This window comes from Erpetoichthys calabaricus, chromosome 3 (genome assembly GCF_900747795.2).
Source record: "Erpetoichthys calabaricus chromosome 3, fErpCal1.3, whole genome shotgun sequence".
NCBI classification, from domain to species: Eukaryota; Metazoa; Chordata; class Cladistia; order Polypteriformes; family Polypteridae; genus Erpetoichthys; species Erpetoichthys calabaricus.
In genome coordinates this window covers 53010998-53032562 of record NC_041396.2, presented here as the reverse complement: position 1 = coordinate 53032562, position 21565 = coordinate 53010998, and the positions used below count along the sequence as shown (strand labels likewise).

Below are 21565 nucleotides of genomic sequence, written 5' to 3'. Positions count from 1 at the left end.
TGAAGAATTTATTTGCAAATTATAGTGGAAAAAAAGTATTTAGTCAATAACAAAAGTTCATCTCAATACTTTGTTATATACCCTTTGTTGGCAATGACAGAGGTCAAACGTTTTCTGTAAGTCTTCACAAGGTTTTCACACACTGTTGCTGGTATTTTGGCCCATTCCTCCATGCTGATCTCCTCTAGAGCACTGATGTTTTGGGGCTGTCGCTGGGCAACACGGACTTTCAACTCCCTCCAAAGATTTTCTAAGGGGTTGAGATCTGGAGACTGGCTAGGCCACTCCAGGACCTTGAAATGCTTCTTACGAAGCCACTCCTTCGTCACCCGGGCGGTGTGTTTGGGATCATTGTCATGCTGAAAGACCCAGCCACGTTTCATCTTCAATGCCCTTGCTGATGGAAGGAGGTTTTCACTCAAAATCTGATGATACATGGCCCCATTCATTCTTTCCTTTACACAGATCAGTCGTCCTGGTCCCTTTGCAGAAAAACAGCCCCAAAGCATGATGTGTCCACCCCCATGCTTTACAGTAGGTATGGTGTTCTTTGGATGCAACTCAGCATTCTTTCTCCTCCAAACACGACGAGTAGAGTTTTTACCAAAAAGTTCTATTTTGGTTTCATTCCTCTTCTGGATCATCCAAATGCTCTCTAGCAAACTTCAGACGGGCCTGCACATGTACTGGCTTAAGCAGGGGGACACGTCTGGCACTGCATGATTTGAGTCCCTGCCGGCGTAGTGTGTTACTGATGGTAGCCTTTGTTATTTTGGTCCCAGCTCTCTGCAGGCCATTCACTAGGTCCCCCCGTGTGGTTCTGGGATTTTTGCTCACCGTTCTTGTGATCATTTTGACCCCACGGGGTGAGATCTTGCGTGGAGCCCCAGATCGAGGGAGATTATCAGTGGTCTTGTATGTCTTCCATTTTTAATAATTGCTCCCACAGTTGATTTCTTCACACCAAGCTGCTTACCTATTGCAGATGCAGTCTTCCCAGCCTTGTGCAGGTCTACAATTTTGTTTCTGGTGTCCTTTGACAGCTCTTTGGTCTTGGCCATAGTGAAGTTTGGAGTGTGACTGTTTGAGGTTGTGGACAGGTGTCTTTTATATTGATAACGAGTTCAAACAGGTGCCATTAATACAGGTAACGAGTGGAGGACTGAGGAGCCTCTTACAGAAGAAGTTACAGGTCTGTGAGAGCCAGAAATCTTGCTTGTTTGTAGGTGACCAAATACTTATTTTCCACCATAATTTGCAAATAAATTCTTTAAAAATCAGACAATGTGATTTTCTGGATTTTGTTTCTCATTTTGTCTCTCATAGTTGAGGTATACCTATGATGAAAATTACAGGCCTCTCTCATCTTTTTAAGTGGGAGAACTTGCACAATTGGTGGCTGACTAAATACTTTTTTGCCCCACTGTATATCACACGCTGAAAAGAATCCTGAATTTTAAAATCCTAGATGTGTTCTAAAAGGTGCTTCTCTTGCCATGGTGACGTTAGCTAGTGGAAGGCCCTTTCTCTTTTTGATGGTCATCTTTTTGATTCTTAGGCTCTTGGAAGACCGAAGTTCCTTGCAGTGTCAGTTTCAAGACAGACAGTTCTGGTCAGTTGTTAAGGTGAGATGTGTGTGTTGTGTTTTTTTTTTTCTTTTTAAACTACAAATTGTAAACAGTGCCACAACACGAGTGATTTGTCACATTCAAATTGTGTGACAAGCATGCAACCTGTCACCACTCTCTGATGCCGCATTCAGTAAGTGTACTGTATGTATAATGACATTTCAACAAAGAATTTTTTTTCCTTTGCATTTTTATTATTCCTTTATTTCTGGAAAAAATGATTTGGCTAGAAACAGAATATTTCATTTTTATGCCACAGAAACAATAAATACTGAAATCAATCCATAAACTTTATCACAGGAAGATCACTGAAGATCCACTTAGAGGTTACAATCCTAACCCTAACTTTTATGTTGTACAGCAAAAACGGTTTCCTGCAGCCCTGTGATGGATGAAGCAAAGGGATTGAGTTTGGGTTTCATGATGTCATTTTTTGAAAGCATACAATTCTGTGTTCTCGCATGCTAAATTATTATGGGGTGTATTCTCAGTATTCAAAATCAGAGTAGAGTGTGAGAAATCTGATTGGTCAGTTTGGCTTTTGTAAAAGAGGATACAAACAAAGGTAAAGAATTGGGGAGCACCACGCTGGGTCCGGCCTACGTGGGTGCTGCTACACGGCTGAATTTACTTTTTAACATTTGTAATCTAAACGGTAATTATAAAGTATACCAGATATATACCACATGGCCCCATTTAGAATATTAGACAACCAAGTAGTTTTTTTTTAATTTGTGAATTAAATGACAAAAGTGAGAGGTCTTATCAGACATCGTTCTTCATGCGGACCTTTCAACAAAAGATTTCATGAGATGGCACTGATGGCGGAGCTCACTATCTGTTTACGTGTATTTTATTCTGTTTATATGCCTTACACGTGAATTATGTCTTAATTTCATTTATGTATTTATTTATTTTAAACTTTTAGCTTTTACAAAATATTCTGATATGGAATGGCTTGGTAGAAGAACATACTGTGAGGGAGCTGGGCCTTGACAAGCTGCTCAACCGTTACCTGCTGACGACACTTCTGAACAGTCCTGGGCAGGGCCAGCTGGAGAAATGCAAGAAGGTAACGTGTGGCCTCGATTTGTTAGCCAGTAAATAAAACCTCGGCATTACGTGTGTGGTAAAGATGTTGAGTTTTTTCTTTTTCCCCTTTTTGTATAAAAATAAAATGTAAAAACATTCAAATGGTGAATACTTTTTAAAGGCACTCTACATGTATTCATCTCACTTTGTTTCCATTTTATTACCCCTAATAAAAGAGAAATAATTTGAGTTGTAAATCTGAATTTATATTTATACACACACTAGGAGGCTCTGCCCACTGCTCGCCAAACCCGGGGGTGGGCACTGGGCCCCCATCTATCTTGCAGCTGAGCCACTCTGTTAGAAAAGGAGATTGTATTTAAAGATATGGTACAAGCTCCCCTGGCACCTTTGGTGCTCAACCCCCAGTTGCGGCCTGGTAGGCCGCCCCACGACTTTCTTGATAATTTAGTTTATAATTTAAAAACAGAATAAGAATCTGAAAATCTAACAACATCACATTAAAGTTCGATAAATTCTAAAGAGAATCATACCAAACATATAATGTGTAGGTTTTAAAATAAGCACGATTTAAAGCGTGACAAAAAATGTGACATAAAAACGTCACATAAAATCGTTGCACTTTTAGGCTTAAGACTTTATACATAGAGAGTAGATCGCACAACTCTCATGGTGAGTCTTTCGTTGTTTTTCCACATAACTTCCTGTCCAGCACTTTGTATTTTCTTAACATTTCTGCCAAAGTTTTAAATGGTGAGACGGTCACAGGGGGAATGGAGGACACTAAATGAGGTTAAGCAAGGCTGGTGCGTCACCTGACCCGGGCCATGCTGTTTTATATACCATCTCTTCTTCTTTTTATTATTTTTTTTTTTTTTAAACGTGGAATTCGTCACTCGTTTTTTTCTTGGCTTTCAAAGTTGTCATTTTTTTTAGTCTTAGTTCGAAATAAAGATTTGGCTTAGCAGTTGTTTGGTTAATAAAGTCGGCCTTAATGATGCCGCCCACGGGGGTGTTTCTCAGTTCAGCCTCTTGTCGATTTCAATGCCTTCACTGAGAATGTCGTTGGCCTTTTCTCCCAGATTGTTGAATGTCTCCCAGAGCAGTGGTTCAAAGATGTGGACGACGGGTGCAGTTTGGTTCAGTTGAAGAACTTCAGCTCCTATTTGCTGCAGATGGCACATAACTTACACAACAGTCACTTGGCTGAGGAGGGTGTCAGGTAATCCGTCCTCTCATCTTCACATTTTGTGTCACCAATGAGGATTTTAAATGGTGGGCTTTGCAGGACTCAGATTGTTTCTTCTCTTTCTCTCCTTTGCAGGGATGTTGTGGTATTGTTGGTGAAAATCAAAGCCCTGGATCAGGCCGAGTCTGTCGTCACAAAATACCACCTGGAAGAGCTAAGCCTGATTTAGCAGGAACACTTTAACACTGTTATGAATGTCAAATAGCCTTTTTTTATACAGTTTTTAAAATACATAATTTTGATGAATAAATTATTTTAAAGTGCAAAATTCCTTTTATTTTTGTAAAAGAGAAGTTAAAACTTTATTGGGGGTTCAAGCAGATGGACCAGTGGTTAGTTTGGAGGGGGTGGGGGTGGATATCAGGGTGGGTGGTGCTGGAATCCCAATCCAGGTGTCCCACCGTTTCTCAGATGCTGGAGTCATCTGCTGCAAGGCAAGCAGCTGTGGGACACAGCAGTGGAGAAGACCCTGCTCAAAACAGCATCTAAAGAACATGGTGCCTCTGGAAGTCAAACAGACCAAGCCCTGGATTTGCAAGCATCACACACTCGTCTTGAAGCTCAAGGTTACATATTTCAGCATTCTGCATGGTGTTGCCAAAGAAAAATCAAACCTCAGAAAAGCTGAAACAAAAATACCATTCTGTACCACTCACTCTTCAGAGCAAGACCTCCCAAAATTATACACCTTTTATACTTGCATAAAAATGACTAGAATAAAATGAAATCCTTTAAAGACTTTCACTGAATGCTATACAAATATTTTCTATTTGAGTTGGATTGAACTTCTGACTTAATACTTTGCTTAGAGATTCATCACAAATGAATTTTGCAATCATTTAAAAAAAGCCTTAAGTACTAATAAAGAAGTCATAACTGCTGACAACCACAATAAAATATTTATAAATTGAAATGAACTTAAATATCTATGCTGCTTTGCCTGTGGTATTCTGCTGCCATCTAGTGGATGAAATATCACGCTCAAAGAGAGTCATTTGTTTTCTTTTATGATAACTCATCAATATGCATGAGTGGGGTGGAGCCTCCAACAAAAACACAATGCCAAAGAAAAAGCTGTAAAGGCAGTTTTAGAATGAACTGAAACAACCATTGCTCAAATCGATGACAATGTGAACTGGTCATCAGACGCTGACATGGAAAGTGAAAATGATGGACGATACGACATTGTACAACTAAACCACCATGATATGCACGGTGAATTTGGACTCACGAAGGTTCACTGTGAGGAGATAATAGCTTTGTGATAAAAAGGAAAAACAAAATTATGATCAAGTGTAACAACAAGCAAACATTAGCCCCCTAAGTACTGTTCACAATGCAGCAACTGTCAATGTTTGTGCCAGGGACAACAATGAAGTCCCTAAGCCTTGTGTGGTGGTAGCCTCCAGTAGCACGAAGCATGAGGATCATGCTGGTCAGGCATTGACATTCTACTCCTCTTCTGTTCCAATTGTAAGGTGGAGCTGTCTGATGGCAACTCTTTCAAAAATGTCACACGAAGGACGGTTACTAAATCTGCATCAGTGCAGCGGTGGACACTTCTGTATTCATACCATACCATACCATTTTTATTTGTTAAGCGCTTAAAAACACAGCATTATAACCGACCGAAGCGCTGTACAGTTAAAACAAGCAAGACTAAAAGCAAAATATTTAAAAAAAAAACGAACATTAAGAGAGAGAATTAAAACAGAGACACTAAAAAAAAAAAAAAAAAAAAAAAAACAGGTCAGGGGACCCAATAAAACAGAGAAATAGCAAAAAGCAAGTGGGAATAAGACAGGTTAAGAATTAAAAGCCAATGTGAAGAAGTGCGTTTTTAGGTGTGATTTGAAAGTGGCGACTGAAGCGGCTTGCCTAACCACTAAAGGTAAGGAGTTCCAGAGCTTGGGTGCACAGACAGAAAAAGCCCTTTCACCACGAGCTTTAAAATGTGCCTTGGGAACGGTTAGGAGCAGCTGATCTGCGGATCTAAGAACACGAAGGGGATTCATGCCGATGTTTGGGTATTTGGGACACATTTTTTCACTTTGGGCTCATTTTGCCCTGGGGAAGACATAATGCTAAGGAGGGTATGACAAATTCTTCAGTTTCTTTTAGCAAATTATGTTAAGCAATGTTAACAATTTTAATTTACTGAAGATATTTATTTAATTTTGCTCATAATTAATCCACATTACCAGATTTTCAAGAGTTGTGAAAAAAAAAAATCAATGGATCAAATGAAGTTCAATTGTTGCGTGAAACAAGTTGGGTATTTCAGGTTCAGAAAATGTGAACACAGGAATCTTGTAAGTCCAGAACACATTCAAGAAAAAAAAATTATATACAAATAGCAACCATATAAAAACAGTCACATTTTCCTGGACATATTCTTATCAAGTATTTGTTCAAAGTTCCTTCCATGTCTGATACTCCCCTTATTTCTGGAAGACCTTCTTTTGTGTAGATGGAGTTATTTGCCCACTTCCTGCTTCACTTCCTGCCAGATTTCTTCCTCAATTTTTGAAGTGTCATATTCTTTCATCAAATCAAACTCCTGCCAGCTTTGATCCCACTTCATTGCTTCTTTCTTCTGTTCTTCTGTGAGGCACAAATCAAAACGGATTCCCTGTATCTTGAATTTTGGGCGTTCCCAACGTTTAGACCATGGCTTGGGCTTCATTATCACCTTCAACTTGAATATGAACAAGGAAAAAATAAAAGTTAATGAATGTTGCATAATTCATTTTTAGGATTGTGGAGAGCCTATTCTGGAATGACATGGTCCAAGACCAGAACAAACAGGATCAACTCAATCTAGGTTAGTTAGAGAAAATCACTTTACTATTCAGCTAGAGAACCTGGAGACTGAATTGGGTGGCTACCTAATGAATGTGCTTCATTCTGACAAGGCTGGCATACTGTGACATACACCTGGTAATAATAATAATAAATAATAATAATTCATTACATTTATATAGCACTTTTCTCAGTACTCAAAGCGCTATCCACACAGGGAGGAACCGGGAAGCGAACCCACAATCTTCCACAGTCTCCTTACTGCAAAGCAGCAGCACTACCACTGCGCCATCAGTGAAAAGTGAAACCAGATTTACACATACAGACCTCTGAACAGACCAACATGACAAATCCTGCAGTAAATCCACACGTGATGACAGGTAGTGTACATCAGGCACACCTTCTTCATTGCTGGATTGTCATAAAAACCTCAATTAAGTGACTTACCTCCACAGTAACAATTGTAAAGATATTTTTCAAGAGCAATGTTTGCCTCCACTAACTGAAATCCAGAGGTATTTTAAAAATGAACAGTATTTTATCATTCATATACAGTAATACCTTTATTACTGAAATATGAATTTAGCCTGTCAAGATAATTACCAAATTCATGGGAACTTCGCCAGTTGCAGGGCTAGGAACTGCCTTCAGGTTAACATCAAAGGTGCTATATTCAGGCAAAGCATCACGCAAGTATGTTAGATTGTCATCTAGCCTCTTCTCTAATTTAAGCACCTCGATCCGCTGTATACGTGGGTTGTATAATTCAAAACAAATTTCAACACCTAAAAGACAAAAAGAGCCTGTTAAAATGTCAGTCAACTAGAAACCACATTCTGTGGTCCTACAGTCATGTAAAAAGGAAAGTACACCCCATAAAAGTTTAACATGTCTGCATATGAAGATTTGATCATCATTTAAACTTTACCTCATATGTAAAGGAGATACAGTCTAACAGATATCCTGCCACATTTACATTTTGTAATCAACTGTATAATTTAAAAAAACAGAAATGCCAACCCCTGCATTTATCCCTACCTTAATACCTCAAACTAGAATCGCGCTCAGAAGAACCGTTCTTATTTAAGCCTCAGACACTGTGATTGGTTTGCTTTTTGTTGTTTGGTGTGTTAACACCATGCCCAGGTTGGCTGAAGGAGCTCTCCGAGGGCTTCGGAGAGAATATGGATGCATATGAATCTAAGAAGGGACTTTTAAAAGACATCCAAACAATTGGAAATCAACCATTCCACTGTCCGGAAGATCGCCTACAAATGGATAAGATTTCAAACAACTTCAGTCTTATCCAGGCCATGTCACCTCAGGAAGTTCTGCCCGTCTCGGTCATCTCAGATAAAGGAGCACCATCAGACACAAGGGGTTTGCTCATTCTACAGCCGAGTCAATGTCTGGCTGGCCAATGTGGGGAGGTGGCTTGTTGGCCAAGATCTCCAGGACTCTGACTGTGTCTGGCTTGTCTGACTCCTTTTCTACAATCTGGCTGTAGTTACACAATTAACTGATGGAGAGATGGTTGTTTTTTATTTAAGTTAATTCGTTTCTACTGTGTTTTTGATGTATTTTAACAAAGCTGTATCCTCACATATGATAGTTCTGTATTCAGCGAGTGGTGTAATCTACTTTTGCATTCTCCCTTGAGAGTTGTCACGGCACTGAGCAAGAACAAAGTATTCAGTGTTATATTTCTGAGATGGCAATGACAGATTGAACATCTACCTCTGTGAAGTGGATTACTTATGTTCTGACCTGTGTGTTGTATTTACCCCATTTTGACACCAATTGCATGCCCTCCTACCTGGAAGGGGGTTCTCTCTAAACTGCCTTTTCCAAGATTTCTTCCATTTTTTGGGGGAAATTTTTTTTCTGGTCTTCTTAGGGTGTCAAGGCTAGGGGGCTGTCAACAAACAGGGCCTATTAAAGCCCATTGAGGCATTCCTTGTGTGATTTAGGGATATACACGAAATTAACTGTTGTTGGAGGAAGTGTTATAGGTTGAGGCTGCTGTGCTGCTTTAGGGTCTGGGCAGCTCACCATCACAAAGTCCGCTATGAATTCTTTATTGCACCACAGGATGCTTGAGGACAGTATGACATGATCTGTCACAAGATTGAAACTGAATCAAAAGAGAACCTTGCAACATGATAATGACCCTAAACATACCAGTTTATCCATCAAAGAATTGCTGAAAAGAACAAAAATGGTGGGTTCTGGAATGGCCAAGTCACAGCTTGGCTCTGAATCATACTGAGATGCTGCGAGGCGGATTTGAAACAGGTCATGCATGTATGACACTTGTCAAAAATCACACAGCTGAAAGAATTCTGCACAGAGGAGTGGGAAAAACCTTTTCCAAATGAATGTCAGAGACTGGTAGACAGTCACAGGAAATGTCTGCCTGACAGGGCAATACCAGCTATTAAGAGCCAATCATATCTTTACTGTTTTCACAGATTATTGAATAAACTATTAAAAAGTCAAATCCCACCCACCCCCATTACCTGCATGTAAAGATACCAAGATTTGATCTTCATTTAAAAAGTATGTCCACATATGTTAAAAATTAAGAAAAAAAAAAAAAAAAAAAAAGAAGTACTTTATCACAGGACTGTTATTACAGACAGGCAAATATTTAATAATAAATGAGAGATTCCACAGCAAGCATCTTTGCAGAACTTTACAAGCACCATTATGTACACATTTGTACATTCAAGTATGGTCTGATTAAATTGCTTGAAATAAAGAGCCAACATCAAAACTCCCTGATGTAAAAGGAATTCTGCTGTACATGGAAAGTGAAAAAAGTCTTTAAGAGGGAAAAAAGTGCATAACGAAAATGATAGATAAGAGAGATAAATTTAAGACGTTACAACCTTGCCCTTCAATGACATTCCGCAGGGTGAAGGTGGCCCCCAGTCCTTTCCCTGATCTCTCAATACATATTCCCACAAAGCGATTCAGTTTTCCATTTGCATTGGGGTCTGATGTAGTAGCCGCTAAAATGCATCCTGAAATAAGAGTGCAAGAGGGATATTATACAGTCTGTATACAGGGGATAGAATGCTGCTAATATACAGGAAGGGAAGCTTCATTTTGATAACACATCACACTCGATGAAATCCTGAAGCTCAGCTTTATCCTGTGTACGCTACAGGACATTACAGCTTCAGACACAGTAACACAATCACAAAAAAGCACACACACGTCATATGATATACTGCACCTTTGTGATCAAGGGGGTACTCACCTGGATAAAACTCAGGAATGTTTAACATTTTTCTCCTCTGTATCATATCTTTCCTCTCAATAGAAAATTTGACAGAAACTGTTCTCTGTCTGGGCGGAATGAACTCGGGGCTTAGGAACCTATAAAATAAGCCAGATGTCAGTTTTCTAAAACGCAGGCAGAGCTCATAGATGAATGGGTTAGCGCACAAACATATCAAGACATGACATGTGTTTTGGTAAAACGTCAAGTTTGCAATTTAAACACGATTTACTTTCGTTGTGTCACCTCCGTCTGTGTCTTGTCCACAATGACAGGTTTTGTAGGAGGCGTGAATTTTCTTGGCTGTTCATCTTCAGCTGGACTGTGAAAACTGGTCGTTGTTGAAAAAAATCCTTAATTGTCAGACAAAAAATAAACAGACCATTATCAATAAACTGTTAAAAGTCTTAAGAGGCTAAGTGTACTAGCGACAGTGACACTTTATTCTTGAGCTATTTTACTGAGTGGACCGCTCAGATTCACTTGCAGCTGACAATGAGTGCTGAAGTGTACACTTTCAAGCAAAAACAAGGCCATATAAAACAGTTTTTTGCCTTACTCCAAAAACTCTCTTGTGCCATATTAGTTAATAATTAAAATAAAATGCACTCATTAAAAACTCACTGTCACCAAGGAAAGCTGAGGTACGTTCACTTGACCGCAGAGCGATACAAACAGCAACTAGAGGTCTCCTGGAAGCCGCCATATCTGTCACCGCCGCGTGACTTTCGGTGCGCATGCGGTGTGTTGTGAGGATGGCGGCCTCAGTGGGACAAAAGAACACTGCACCAGTTTAGCTCCGCGCATCGCCCTACATTAGAACGGAGGTGAGCAACGTCGGTGCTGGAGGTTTTTGTTCCAACCCAGTTGCTTAAGAAGTTAATTATTGCAGTTCAAACACTTTTTTTTACTCAATGGACATTTTTGTACTTCATTTTAGTTACTTTATTTAAGATTTTTTTACTTATTAAGAAGTCCCAACCCTAATTGTTTATTGCAGTCTTAAACAGCTGCATTCACTGTTTTTAATTGTTCCATATTAGCAATAAGATGCAAATGACAAAAGATCCAGCAGTGTTTCATTTGATTTGATTTGATTTAGACCTTTGCGTATTCACCATAAACTATCTGGTTTAATAAAATATTTTGAAGGAAACTGAAGAGAAAAAAGTAGAGGACTGAGAATTACCCGTCTGTTTTGGGCTTCAGATCATTTGGATGATATCCTTGGAAAGGGAAAATATATGATACAAGAATAACCCGGCATTGCAGAGTTAAAACACTAACAAGCCATTAAATTAAATAAGAGCTGTTTTTGGCAAGGATTGGCTTCTAATTAAGCAACTGGGTTGGAACAAAAATCTGCAACTACTGTAGCCCTCCATGACCAACGTTATATAACCCTGCAGCAGAACTCATCGTATTCTGTAGATAACATGACAAGGAACTGTTTTTATTTGGCTGTACAATTATGAGTAATAGCTAATAGCAACTAAGTGAATAGGTTGGCTGTAAAATGATAAATTATGTCTAAAACAGAAGTGACTGCTCTAAGAGTACAAGGGAAGCCCTGCCTTCTCTAAAAATACATTACTAAAGAAAATGATCAAATATGTGCTGTTGTATTTATGTTGCTAATACAAAGAGCGTGCTAGAACGTGTTCAGGTTCATAGCTAGTTCATTCAGAGTCAGCAATAATTTCTTCTCATACATTCCCGTGGCAGCACGATCCATTAAAACCCACTGACGTGCAGCTTCACAGGACTTCAACGGTACTTCAGAATATGCTTTGTTTTAGTGCGGCAAAGCTATATGTTTATTGGACAAATGCTTCAACACGTCATTTCCAGGGACGCTCAGTGTCTCTGGGAGTAAATGAAGCAGTGGGCGGGCCAGGACGCTAGGCTGCTGAATGATGATTGGAGGAACTGTCAAAGTGGCTGGACCGCTAAATGATTCACAGCGTTTTGGCATTTCAAGTTCAGTCCCACGCAGATTTTTGGCAAAAGAAGCTGATGCTTGTTGTCTTTTATTTGTTAGAGATACTGTATAGCCCACTGTTTTCATTTGTACATATCAAAAACATAAATATGGCATTCATGAGTTTGCTCCTTGTTTTAGTTTAGTAAAGTTTATTTATCTATTTCAAACTAGGTCATAGATTAACCAGCCAGGGGGTAAGCTGTGTGATTTCTTGGTGTTTTTTAAAGACATGGAGTTGGATAGTGCAATGCCTTAGCTGTATGAGGTATTGTCTTTAGTGGCAACAATTGGAGCTACGTCAGCAGGTGTACTGTTGAGAAGAACTTCTGATTAAAACGAGTCGTCATACAGCTGTAACACAATGGACCAAAACCGTTTAAGCAACCTTGCTGTGCTGGCCACTGAAAGGAAACTGGTCAAGTCTCTGGAAAAGACTCCCAGTTGGTATGACAGGGTCACAGACCATTTTCTACAAAAAGAAAGGAGGTTAGACTTTACTTATAAATAACATGATGCAATAATTTACTCATTTTATGATGTAGGCCTAAAATGTGCTTCCCCTCTTTGAAAGACCACCAGCTGTAACTGATTGAAAATAAGGTACAGATCAAAACTAAATATCTCTGAGATGTGTGACTAGTGTAACAAAACACTCATAAGTCAACATACATTTATATGAATCAGCTGTGCTACCAGTTTTAAGATGTGTTAAAATCTAAGTAATCATATAGACTTCAACATTAATGTTTGAAGTGCACCATCTATTGGAATGTATTTAGTACTAATAAAATGCATTGCATTTGTCATTACAACAGATAGAGCATAACAAACATTTGCTGTAGTAAAATGCATCATTACAAATGTTTGTGATGCATGATCTATTGCAGGGGTGCCCAACTCCAGTCCTGGAGGGCCGCAGTGGCTGCAAGTTTTTATTCTAACCCTTTTCTTAATTAGTGATCTGTTTTTGCTGCTAATTAACTTCTTTTGAGTTAATTTTAATTGACTTGGTTTTTAAGAAATTTTTCCCTGAATTTCTTCATTGTTCCTCTGAATTGCTTCATTTCTTTCCTTAAATGGCACCCAAACAGAAGTAAAATGTGAAGTGAGGGAGCCAACAGAAGACCACCTAAGGGCCTCAAACTCCAACCAATTTCACACCAACCAGTTGCTTAATGAGGCACAGATTCTTGTCGTTAATTATACTCTTTAATTCCATAGCTTGTTGGTGCTCTCATTGTACAATAGCAGACATTTCTGAAATTGTGGATTTTCTCTTTTCTAAGAGCAGATCAACATTCCTGAGACCTTCACCTTTCTTTATTTCCAGATATTGTAGGATGGTCACAGTTTGCTGCTCCTGTTTTGGCTCCTTTTGTATCTCATTATTGTTTGGCTGCTAATTAAGGAAAAAGAAACAACTGAGGGGTCTGAGTCTTCAAGAGCAAATCAAATAAAATGAATTCAAAAGAAGTTAATTAGCAGCAAAATACAGGTCACTAATTAAGAAAAGGGTTAGAATGAAAACCTGCAGCTACTGCGGCCCTCCAGGACTGGAGTTTGGTTACCCCGACCTATTGGAATGACAAGAGACATAGTAACTGGACGGATAGACAGATAGGAGGCTTTTCAACTATAGACAGTTCATCGTAAACAGAAGCTTTCTGTCTGTTGGACCAGGTTATCAAGAGCATTTCTGATCTTTGCAGTTCATAATCACTGCCCCTACTTTGAGCACTGCCTTCACAAGGCTTTGGATTGATTTAGAAACATGACACTCAGTGAGCCGCCCAGTTTTAAGCACAATTCACTCATGGTTGTCTCCAGTCCTATACTATAGGAGATTATACTATACTATACACTGGTGCCACAGTTCCAGAAACTCAGGTTCTATCCTTCACCCATTTGCTGTTTGAGTGGCGTCTTCCTGTGGGTACTAATATCCCTGGCAGGAAAGTGTATGCTCTGAGATTAACTATAGTGATGTCCACATGTGCTTCATGCTTTGGGTCCAGTGTTGATATATTAGGCTGTAGCTGACTTTATAATTGAAAAATATGTTTTAGGAAATGCATAGAGGTTTCATTTAGTCATTCCTATAGATGCAAGTCATTACATACATCAGGATATACTATGCATCATTTGATATCATTTTTTTTTGTTTATTATGGCCTGCAGGTACATATGACACTAGCTACACAGTTCATAAAGAAAATTCAGATGGTTTAGTAGCTTGTGTATTCAGTCCATTCATAGTAGGCTCTAAGTGTGAAGGCCAGGGATGGCATAAGTTATAACAACTCAAAAGATGTGCTTGATCTCTATTAGAAAGGTCTCCGTTTTTAAAGGATAGATATGCATGCTTGCAAATTTATAGAAATGGCAACAACCCCACAGCTAACATGCATTGTATTCATTCAAGCTACAATAGTTTTTCCTGAGCTCACTAGATTAGGGTGGTTGTGCACAGTCCGTAGTGATGTTAAGAGATTGAAAGCTAGTTTCTGACCCCAAATGATACAAGGGGGATCTGCCCCCTGCTTGCTTCGCTTGCCAACCCCCGGGCGGGCACTACGCGCTAGCCACTTTGTGGATTTGCCGCATGCGTATGGGGAAGTGGATGTACAATTTAAACAGATTGTTATTTTCATGGGAATTGTTACATATACATAATAGAACTAACTATTTTACATTACAGCAAATAATTAACCATATTAAAAAATTGTAAAACGTAATAAATTGAAAGAAAATTATGTTTCATGTTGCGTTAGAGGCATTCGTTGTGTTATATGTTTTCATTCTGTTTGGCTTTGAAATTAACATGCAAATACTTTTTAAACTTACACTTTTACTGTAAAACTTCAGTAAAAACAATTTTTGATTCCGTGTTTGGACTTACAGTACATCGTGACAACACAACGTATAACTGCCCGTGGGTGAATATCATTTCTATCTCATCCATCCATTATCCAACCCACTATATCCTAACTACAGGGTCACGGGGGTCTGCTGGAGCCAATCCCAGTCAACACAGGGCGCAAGGCAGGAAACAAACCCCAGGCAGGGCGCCAGACCACCGCAGCATTTCTATCTCTCTAATAAATAAACCAACTTTTTCGAATGTGTGTCCCAGTGATTTGTAAACTGTCATAGCAAAAGTTATTCTAACGGGAAATTGTTAACGTTTTAATACAAATGGCATATCAAGATCTTCTTTGGTGTCTAATGCTATCTGTGGAAGATGTACTACATTACTTTTCTTGATGCCTATTAAAATTTTACATGTCAGAATTGTTTTGAACCCTACCCCTACCTAATCTTGTCCTATTGCATAGCCCATCATTCACACATAAATTACGCCATGACATTACGATACGTCCTTCTTTCAACAGTAATTCGGCTGGTGGAAGACCGGACAGTGTTAACGGTTGTAGATATTCTACGGGGTATTGTAACTTGATGTTTTCATCTTCTGCAACATCACCACCAACTGTGTCAGCATAGTCTGTTGTGGTGAAAAGTCAAGCAAAATGACACTTTTTATTGGCTAACTAAAAAGATTACAATATGCAAGCTTTCGAGGCAACTCCAGCCGCTTCTTCAGGCAAAATAAAAGGTGTCATTTTGCTTGACTTTTCACTACATTCATAATGGCTAACATGGTACAACACCCTAGTAACTACAGCATAGTCTATTGATACGCATTTAACCAATTTGCTGTGTAACCGATCGACAATTTTCACGTAAATTCATTTGACTTCATTTCTCTGTGCTAGGATTGCCTGTGTACTCATTTCTTCTGTTGATAACCCTTCAGGATGAAATTCTTCAATAAGATTTGGACATAATAAGTCTTCTTTTATTGGGAACTTAAAGTGAGGAAATCATAAAAATTTATAAGAGCTGAGAGCACAGGAACTGTGTCTGACAAAAACATTCACATGAATGAGTGGTGAGAGGACCATGGGCGTGGGCCATTAACCTGAAATGGTTGAGAGGGAGATGGGATGTGAAAAAATCTCTTGGCAATAGTCTCGCCTCAAGATTTTCTTTTATAATAGAGAGATATGATCCACAGCCACACTAAGGATGAACCTGATCTCCTTGGAACTGAATTACAAGCAGGAGTGTGTTTTGGTAAGGACAGTAAATCTAAGCAACAAGACTGTTAATAGTTTTCCATGTGTGAGCCTGTTAAAGTCTGATGATAGCACATCCTCAGCACATAGCATTGAAGAAGAGACACCCAGACTTCTGAAAGTCTTCTTTAGCTCAAGTTGCTTATTTATCTAATTTATTGTAGGGCTGTCAGTATGAATGTACAGGGTGAGCTACACCTGGCACTAAAAATAAACTTGATCAATTATGCATTTGCTATAGACAGTGGCATCCCTGCATTTAGGGCAAATGTACAACTGCAGTTTTTTCTTCCAGTAGATGGCATTGTTGTGCAAAAATTAAATAATGCAGCATCTGACTAAAACTTGGAACTTGTGATTTCCGAATTCTGACTCAGAAAATGGAAAGAAAACACACCCAGCACTTGGAATTCCTACTTGCAGACTTGGCCTGGTCTCTCAAGTCCATGTTTGTCTGACTTCAGATGATAACATCAATCCAAAATGGTAATGGACACGGTGCACAGTAAGTACAGTAGCACTTTGGAGGTTTAATTTGTTTATTAGAAGAATTTACCCTAATCCAATATTGGTCTTCACCAGGTGCCATTGCTCCAGTTAAGGAAAGCCAACAGAATGGGTTCCCAGAGACAAATAACTGCATTGCTTTTTAACCACTCTGGCAAATAATCCATGAGTTAATCACTACAGAATACGTTTTTGTGCTTTCCCATTGTGAGCAAAGTGAGGTAGAACAATTCATGTTAGGCATACAAGCAGATAAGGAACTATGTTCATTTTAGATCATTTTAAAGACAAGAAAAGACAATGATAAGAAAAATAATCTTGACTCTTCTGTCTTGAACTACTTTAGACCAATTTGTAAGCTGTCTTTCTTAAGTAAAATTCTAGAAAAAAGCAGCTAAATGATTACTTGAACAAACATTCTATACTTGATAAGTTTCAGTCAGGATTTAGAGCAAATCATAGTACAGAAACTGCAGTAGTTAAAGTTGTAAATGACTTGCAAATTAATTCATCCACGGGCCACATACTGTATCTGTTTTGGTTCTCTTTGACCTGCGCACAGCATTTGACAACATAGACCACAGTATCCTTATAAATTGCCTCACACAATGGGTCTCTCAGATACTGTCCTAAATTGGTTTCTGTCTTATTTAACAGGTAGAAAATTCTTTGTTAGTTGTAGTGAATGTAGTTTGTTGTTCCATAATATTATATATACGATGCACCACAATGTTCTATTCTGGGCCGGCTGTATTTTTCAATCTACTTGTTTCCATTAGGCCGGTTTACATCATAACAGAAAGTCACCTACTACCATAGTCATGCAGATGACACCCAACTTTACTTATATAGTATTTAATGATCCTGGTGCTCTGGCTTCTCTGATCCAATGTCTTAGTTGTATTTCTGAATAGATGAGTAGTAATTTCCTCAAACTAAATAAGTAAAAAAACGGAAATGTCAGTAGTTGGCAAAAATGGAAACAGTGAAGGTCTTAGAAATAAACTTGATCCCTTTGCATTAACAGTCAAGGCAGAGGTAAAGAATTTAGGTGTAATTATGGGCTCTGAACTAAACTTTAAATTGCACATTAACCAGATTACTAGGACTGCTTTTTTATATTTAAGTAACACTGCAAAGATGCTGAGAAATTAATTTTCTTTTTAGTTGACTTTAATGCACTCGTAACAGGACTTCCTAATAAAGACATCTATCGGTTGTAATTAGCTCAGAATGCAGCAACAAGAATCTTAACGAGAAAAAGAAAATTTGAGCACATCTTACCAGTATTAGCCACTGTGCACTTTAGATTTGTCCTTTAGAATTGACTTTAAAACACTATTAAGTGTTTAAAAACACTTCCTATATTTTGGTGTGCCTGCCCCCTTAGATTCCAAATCGTAACCTTAGATCTTCTAATAGTGGTCTGCTTATTATTCTAAGAGCTAACCATAACACATGTAATGAGGAGGCATTTTGCTGTTATGCACCAAAAATATGGAATACTTTACCATTTGAGTTATGCTATTCTAACAACATGGACAATTAAAAAAAAACAAATTCCAAAAACCCACTTTTTAATGTGGCTTTTTCATAGCTACATTTTAATTGTACTCCTACTAGACTAAACATGTATAGAGAATTATGATATTCTTCACAGATTTACAATCGTTATTAATCTCTGCTTTTCTCTGATTAAAACACAACCACCACCAGGCTTGAAACAATGAAGAAGAGCTTATGAACATTTATGCTACATAGAATGTCCAGTGGATGGTCAAAAACTAGTTAAATTCAAAGCCTCATAAATCCTAGGAGCTGTTAAGGGAGACTTTGCCTGGCTTCTACAAGATTAAAAAGGTCATCAAAATATTTTTTAAGTGACCATCTTTGACACTACAATTAACAACACACATCATTGCTTTTGAAATTGCAGTCAGCAGCAGGAGCATCTTAATCATTTCAGTAGGGTCCATTATACTAAAACAAGAGATTAAAGCAGAAAAAAAAAAACATTTTTTCGTTTTTCTTCCAGAAGACTTATATGCATAACCCTTCTGGATCTTAATGCATGGGTATGCTGGGTAGTTGCTCAGGGGCCCCATGAGCATAGAGGCCCCACGCTAATCTATGTATGTTGTGACTTGCTGAGTGGTTGTGTAGGTAGGGGCCCCAGTGCAATGCTTTGTTCAGGGACCTATAATGCTGTTAAGATGGCCGTGTTCTGGATGACAGCTATGACACATAAATTACAATTGTAGATATTTGCTTTGCTGAATGTTTTAAAAAATGTAACAAACTGGAAATATAAAATAAAATTGTGAAAGTGACCCTGAATTGAATTGAAAGGGTTGCAGAATACTGTTATTTTTCTTAAATATCCTGTATTATGAAGTGATTTGACCTGCTGCTTCACAGTTCCAGTGCCCTGGGTTCAAATATCAGCTTGGCCACTCTGTAGTCTTTTTCTTCCCAAACCCACAAAGACATACAGTAAATACAGTATAACAGTGAATCAACAAGGTGAAGGAGTAGACAGAATTGAAGTGAATCTAAGAGCTCTGTTCTGCGTTGCTTCTGATGCTGCCTGGAAGGACATCAATTCCTGTAACATGAATTGGATTAAATAGGTTTGAAAATGAATTAATTTAGAAAAACAAAAAAATAATAACAACATTGAATAGCACTAATTTTAGAGATACTGTGTCGCAGGAGGCTGGGGGACAGACCCGGCCAGGACACCTGGAAGGACCGGAAGGTGGCGCATTCGTCCTCCGGGCCATGAGGGGCAACCGCCCTGAACCACGGGCGAGGAGCAAGGAAGCTTAAGCCCGTTGGGGCCTCTGGTCACCGCCAGGGGACGCCCCGAGCCTCAGAGAGCCCCGGAACCATCTATTTCCACCACACACGGGAACATGGACGAGGATCCTTCCAGGGACACCCGGAGTGCTTCCGGGTGCTCTCCTGACACTTCCGCCACACCAGGAAGTGTTGTCAGACAGAGCACCTGGAGCCCATCCAGGTCACTATAAAAGGGGCCACCTCACTACAAACTGGGAGCTGGAGTTGGGAGTGGGAGCAGGACGAAGCTCCCATGGAGAGAGAGAAGCCCGGAGGAAAGGTGATTGGTGCTGGGAAGCACAGTGTGTTGTGCGGGATAGTGTATAAAAGAGTCAAAAATAAATGTGTGTGTTATAAAGATGTGGTCTTCGACTGGTGATGTCTGGGCATGTCTCACAACTGTCATCCTGTCCAAACTTGTCACAGAAGTAATGCTGCCAGAATTATCTCTGTTATCACTGTGACCCTGCATCACACAGGTTATGGAGAAGAATTGATGGATGCAGTTACTTTGGGGTGGTGTAGTGCTGCTGCCTCATGACTTTCATTCCTAAGTTCAAATCCCAACCTGGTCTCTGTCTGGATGCAAGTGCCCCTGTGGGTATTTTATGGATACTGCAGTTTCCTTCCACACTGCAAAGAAATGCATGGTATGTTGATTGACAACTTTAATTTGGTACATGTGAGTGAACAGAGTGGTAGGTCATCCTGGTGTTGGGTCCTGACTTGTACGAGTTGCTGCCAGGATGTGCACTGGCAACACATGACTCCTGTTTGAATAATGAAATGCATATTTTATTATGCCAAGTTTGACCTGAGGAGGCCATAGCACTTTTCTTGGTTGAATTTCAAGTTCATGTTTATTATCACACTTACAGAGTACTGTGACCTTCCTAATTTCATGTTTAAATAAGATTCAGTGTGTCGCCACTGTCTGACAAGGAAGAAGTTGAAACCTATTATATTTTAACAAACACAATCAAATTTGCATTTCATTATTCAAACAGGTGTCATGTGTTGCCAGTGCCCATCCTGGCAGCATCTCGTATGAGTCAGGACCCAACACTTTCAACTTCACACATTCTCATCCAGGTGACCCAGCAGGAGCTGATCAAACCCCAGCTTATATCCAGTTGGCATACTGCTTAGACCCCAATTCTCTACTTTCTTGATCCACACCCATCAAGAGGCGCTCTCTGCCACTTAGGTGGTCTTGAGGATAGCTCTCCTGCTCTCACTTCCTACTATGCCCAGAGAAATGAAGGCCTCAGTTAGGGAGCTTGCTGCAAACTCTTACTACCATCCTGCAGAGGGAAGTATCTGGCTTTCCATCCTGCATGCTGACATTGCATGACTAATCTCTAATGTTAGTTTTTGTCTCATTGGGTGCCTTTATCCTATGTTACACATTACTTTCAAATAATTTTAGAAGGCAAATTACCCACAGTAAGTTTTTAAATGTGCAACTGAGGCGTCATCCCTAGTTCTAGCTCATTTTTCTCTCATTGTTAACTTTGCTAGTGTTCAGACTGACTTGGTAGCTAAGGTATTGGAGCTGTTGACTCCAAGGTTTCAGATTCAATTGATGCCTCTGTCTTATTAAGTCATTTATACCTGTGAATTGTACTAAAGCTCTCTACTTGTAAAACTCCAAAGCCTAGTGTTCACTGTAGAAAGGCACTATATAAAATGACAATTTACTGGCATGTATCCTGTTGGACTTTAAGTCACAAGGTTGCTGGTTCAAATGCCAGCAAAGACTTACTGGGTGACCCTTCCAATCACACTTGTAAAGCTCCTTGTTATAAAGCAGAGTAGTGTAATTTGCTTCTCGAAACAATGGATCTTAAATCACAAAACCTTTATGTCAAGTACTGCATTGCATCCATTTGGTGTTCCATTGTAAAAAAATGTGTACACAAACATGTGTATGACGAATCTGTAATTGTAAAGCATCCAGGCATAGTGCTCACTACAAAACACACTATGTTATAAACGCTGTTTTTATTAAAGGGTAGTGCATGCCGTGTGTACACCAGATGTTCTGTGAAATACTTGGGATAATTAAAAATTGAA

General features: G+C 39.2%; 2 protein-coding genes across 2 annotated transcripts in view; one reads left to right on the top strand and one right to left on the bottom strand.

The window, feature by feature from the left end:
- gcfc2 (GC-rich sequence DNA-binding factor 2) overlaps positions 1-4197 on the top strand; it is a 69158-nt gene extending 64961 nt beyond the window's left edge. The window contains exons 15-18 of the mRNA XM_028796814.2: positions 1559-1625; positions 2557-2700; positions 3764-3903; positions 4006-4197. Of these exons, the coding sequence (XP_028652647.1) occupies positions 1559-1625; positions 2557-2700; positions 3764-3903; positions 4006-4099 (445 nt within the window). The 3' untranslated portion in view covers positions 4100-4197. The remainder of the gene's footprint in view (positions 1-1558; positions 1626-2556; positions 2701-3763; positions 3904-4005) is intronic.
- Positions 4198-6123: 1926 nt separating this feature from the next.
- mrpl19 (mitochondrial ribosomal protein L19) lies at positions 6124-10804 on the bottom strand. Its single transcript, XM_028796815.2, has 6 exons — positions 10643-10804; positions 10251-10371; positions 9998-10116; positions 9624-9758; positions 7336-7517; positions 6124-6628 (listed from the first exon to the last, which is right to left on the bottom strand). Exons 1-6 carry the CDS (start codon positions 10755-10757, stop codon positions 6407-6409), a joined length of 894 nt encoding a protein of 297 aa, XP_028652648.1. The 5' UTR covers positions 10758-10804; the 3' UTR covers positions 6124-6406.
- Positions 10805-21565: the final 10761 nt, after the last annotated feature.